This window comes from Aspergillus neoniger (genome assembly GCF_003184625.1).
Source record: "Aspergillus neoniger CBS 115656 unplaced genomic scaffold BO87scaffold_1, whole genome shotgun sequence".
Lineage (NCBI taxonomy): Eukaryota > Fungi > Ascomycota > Eurotiomycetes > Eurotiales > Aspergillaceae > Aspergillus > Aspergillus neoniger.
The window spans coordinates 7,805-11,637 of NW_020291129.1; the positions used below are offsets into that span (position 1 = coordinate 7,805).

Genomic DNA, 3,833 nt, shown 5'->3' on the forward strand with positions numbered 1-3,833 from the left:
ATAAGGCTATCTAATATACTAATCTACTGGTCTATCTAATAACATAAAGAAAAAAGAAGAATAAAAAAAGGTACAGGATCGATAGGCATGTCTCATTGTTCATTTCCCCTCTTGCCATTTTCTTCTTCCTGGTTATATAGTCCCGAGCTATACTATCCCAGGGTTTCATGTCCATCCGCTTTTTGCTCTTTTCGGTTTGTCCCTTTTTTTATTTTGATTGCCCACGGTCCAGCCAGCCCATTAGCCCTCCCTCTATGCAGACCCCGACACGGCGATCCACGCACAGTCGATTGAAACAGATTCCAAACACGCCACATCAAGGCTCAATCATCAGACGGTGTGCATACTCCCTCCGCCCGGAGAAAGGTCCATGATTCCGGAGAAGCCAACCACCGAGCCAGGTGCCGGCGTGGGAGAAGGAAAAGGAAATGCAATTTTATGCGCCTTTCGCCATGAAATTTTGCGTTCAAACGAAACATTAACATGACAAACATATAGATCTAAATCTGGTATACAGAACGAAGCTTCTGAGCAACATGGGCCGGAAGTTGCGACAGGAATGAATCGAAATTGGGTATCATATTTTTATATCCCTGCAACACCTGCATCATCATTGAGTCAGTTACACATATTGAAGAGTATGGGGAAAAAGGCTACAAACCTGCTGGAATGAGGTCTGAATGTCACGGTAGTCCTCCTGGTTCATCGATTTGGTGGGGAAGGCAGCGATGGCCTGGAAGTAGTCCCCAAGGCAAGACTCCATGGCTGCGGGGTTCTTCATCACCACCTGGTTGAATCCGAGGAAAGCGGAAGCCTTCTCGCGGGTGAATTCAATCTTGTTCATTGACTTCAGGAAGACTCCGGCGAATTCGTTCAGACGAGCTGCAAGTTGATCGGAGCAGCAGATACCAAGCCGGCCCAGAGCCATCGCGGCATTCTCGTTCACTGAGTCGATGATCTCCTCGTTGTTAATGATGATGAAAAGCCCCTGGTACAGCTTCGCCATATACGGAGACAGCGCGGCTTTCTCGTTGACGGCGATCTCTCCGCACGACCAGCAGGCATTGTTGAGAACGCTGAATCCAGTGTGACGATCATCATCCCGGATCTGATCCAGATCCAGTTGCTTGATCAAAGTGGGCATAATGTTAGGGATGAAGGACTCGAGTTGAGGGAAGATGTTGATCGCACAGTCACCCAGCAGAGCATACGACGACTGACGGACCTCGTAATTCGGATCCTCCATACAGAAGCAGAGCAGGTCAAAGAACCGGGGCTGGGAGTTGGCGACCAACTCGCCGCTCTTCTGCGGATCGATCGCCTGGATGATCGCGCTCAGAAGGTCCAGACTCGTCACCAGGAAGTCCTTGTCAGGCTCATCAATGGCCTGGTTGTTGACGGACGCCATGTACTCCTGCAGGTTCTCATAGATGATCTTGATGCACCGCTGGAAGAGGGGAGTGGCGAAGGGAGAAAAGGCGTCGCCGTAGGCTGCCGCAATATATCCGAGACACTCCAGGAGCGGGAACAGCTCCCGAGACTGATCCGAGACCTTGTTGTAGCGATCAATGAGAGCAGGCATCAGGATATCAACCAGTTGAGGCTTCGCCAGCTCTCCCATGACGCACTCGGCCAAAGTCTGAACACAGTCATACAAGATGTACATGTTCCGGTCCTTGTACCTTCCAAAGCACTGCACAAACTGTCGAAGGATGGGCTCGCAGTAGGGGATCAAGTTCGCGTCCGACTTCTCCTCCAAGCTTGCAAAGGCAGAAGCAGCCGCCTCTTGAACCTTCTTGTTGCCGTCCAGCATCCTGCGCAGAATACCCTCCATCATAGGCTCAAAGAAGCGCGCTCTCTCCGACGGGTCTCCCAAGTGGGACGCCCATTCGGAGTAGCGGCCGAGGCACCAGCAGGTGATCTGTCGCACAACAGGTTGGGCGTCGTTGAGCAGGGAGATGAGATAGGGAACGAGCTCGGGGAGATGAGGCGTGACAGCATCCATACATCCATCTGCAACAGCACCAAGAGTCAGGACAGCAGCTTCACGATGAGGCCACTGCTCGTGACGGAGGGTCTCCTTGAGGTAGGGCAGGATGATCTCGAAGATCGGGTCGTGATAGACGTTCGAGAAGACATCCAACGCGGCGGCGGAGCACTTTCTGAGCGTCCATTCGTCCTCGGGGTCATCTCCGAATTCGGAATCCTCGATCTCGCCTTCGCTCAGATCGTCATCTTCTTCCTCTTCGGGAGCTGCGTTTCCGTTGGCTTGACCAGACTTGGACATATCCAGTTTGCCGCTCTTGGACTTGGCGAACTGCGGCTTGAGGTCTTCCTGGCGGTCTTCGTCCTCGGCGTCGTCTCCTTCGCCGGTCAACCGAATGGCTTCATCCTCGTCATAAACCATGCTCTGGAGCAAGACCGGGACGATCTTGGACATGTGGGGAGCCAAGGGCTGCTGGAGCTTGATCTGCTCGCCCGCGACAAGCCAGAACTCAGCGGCGTCAAGCGCAAGCTCCGGGTCCTCCTGGTTGTGCTGTTGCATGATGATGTAGTTGACCAATCCTTCCATGTGGGGGATGAGCTTCTCCGGGGAGAAGTCCACCAGCTGCGCGAAAGTCTGACAAACTGTGCGACGAACATCGGTACTCGAATCATTGGCGAGCTGGAACAATTGCGACAAAAACAGATCCATTGAAGCAACGAGGGCCTTGGGTCTGTGCGGGAGGAAGACATGGATGGTGCCGAGGGCCATTGAGCGGACCTTGGAACTCTGATTGGAGGTAAATTCGAGCAACTTGGGAATGATGACGTCGAGAGGGCATTGTCCTTGGTAGTCCCGGTCGAGGATCTTGCGATTATCTTCGCACACCTTGGAGAGAGCCGACATGGCAGCCTCCTGGGCCATGGGCGGGATGTCACCGGAGCTATTTTCGACGAGGGTCAGCAGCTCCTGCAGCACATCAGGCCAGGCTAATAGCCCCGCCTGTTGCACCAATTCTGTGATGATTGTTCCGGCCGACTTCCGCACGTGCGGGTTCTCGTCGCGCAATCCGAGCAGGGTGGCCGATCGGATATAGGTCAAGCAGGGTTGGGGAATCGTGTTGTAGGCAACGTGAATTTTGGTCTTCAGGTTCATCGCAGCCGCGAAACGGACCATATCGTAGGTCTGGCTATCCATTCCCAGCACCGGAGAAGCCTGCGGGGTGCTAAAGAGGTAGGTGATGTAGTTGACATAGTCCGGCGACGAGGTTGCTTGTACTAGCATCTATCAGACGACAGAAGGCGGAGAAGAGCTTCGGTCAGCCAGATTTTTACTTTTCGAAGCGAAACATAGGTCCTAGAACAAAGCTAAACAGAAGAGGGGGTAGAGCCGGCGCTCTTGCAGCGACCGCGAAGCTCCCGGAATCAACATTCTGTTGAGGTGGTCGAGGGGAGGGGAATCATAAAAAAAAACTCAAAGTAGGGAAATAAAGCGGAGCAAGAGAGGGGAGAAAAGCGACAGCAAGGACACACCTGTTCGGCCTGTTTTTGGAGGGGGCGATCATAAGGATTAAGGGAATCCTTGAGGCAGCAAGCCAGCTGCCTCAATGGATCGTCCTGCGGTTGCCATTCCATGATGTCGCAAAGGTGGAAGGCAGAGGGAGGGGGGGAGCAATTGCGGGTAGAAGGACGAGGGAGAGGAAGAGAGACAGAGGCAGAGAGAGGGAGAGACCGAGAGTGGAAGGGGACGTTGTGTAGCCCAAAGAAACCCCGCCGTGAACTTGTGGGAAGCGGCTCCAGCCCCTTCTTCCCCGGAAAGGCTAAGAGAGAAAAAAAAAAAAAAATTGGAA

At 53.3% G+C, this 3,833-nt stretch overlaps 1 protein-coding gene across 1 annotated transcript; it reads right to left on the reverse strand.

Annotated features, from left to right (window-relative positions):
* Positions 1–397: 397 nt before the first annotated feature.
* Positions 398–3,410, reverse strand: BO87DRAFT_31 (putative importin beta-2 subunit). The gene is made up of 2 exons (XM_025619491.1): positions 662–3,410; positions 398–602 (listed from the first exon to the last, which is right to left on the reverse strand). Exons 1-2 carry the CDS (start codon positions 3,266–3,268, stop codon positions 501–503), a joined length of 2,709 nt encoding a protein of 902 aa, XP_025484941.1. The 5' UTR covers positions 3,269–3,410; the 3' UTR covers positions 398–500.
* Positions 3,411–3,833: the final 423 nt, after the last annotated feature.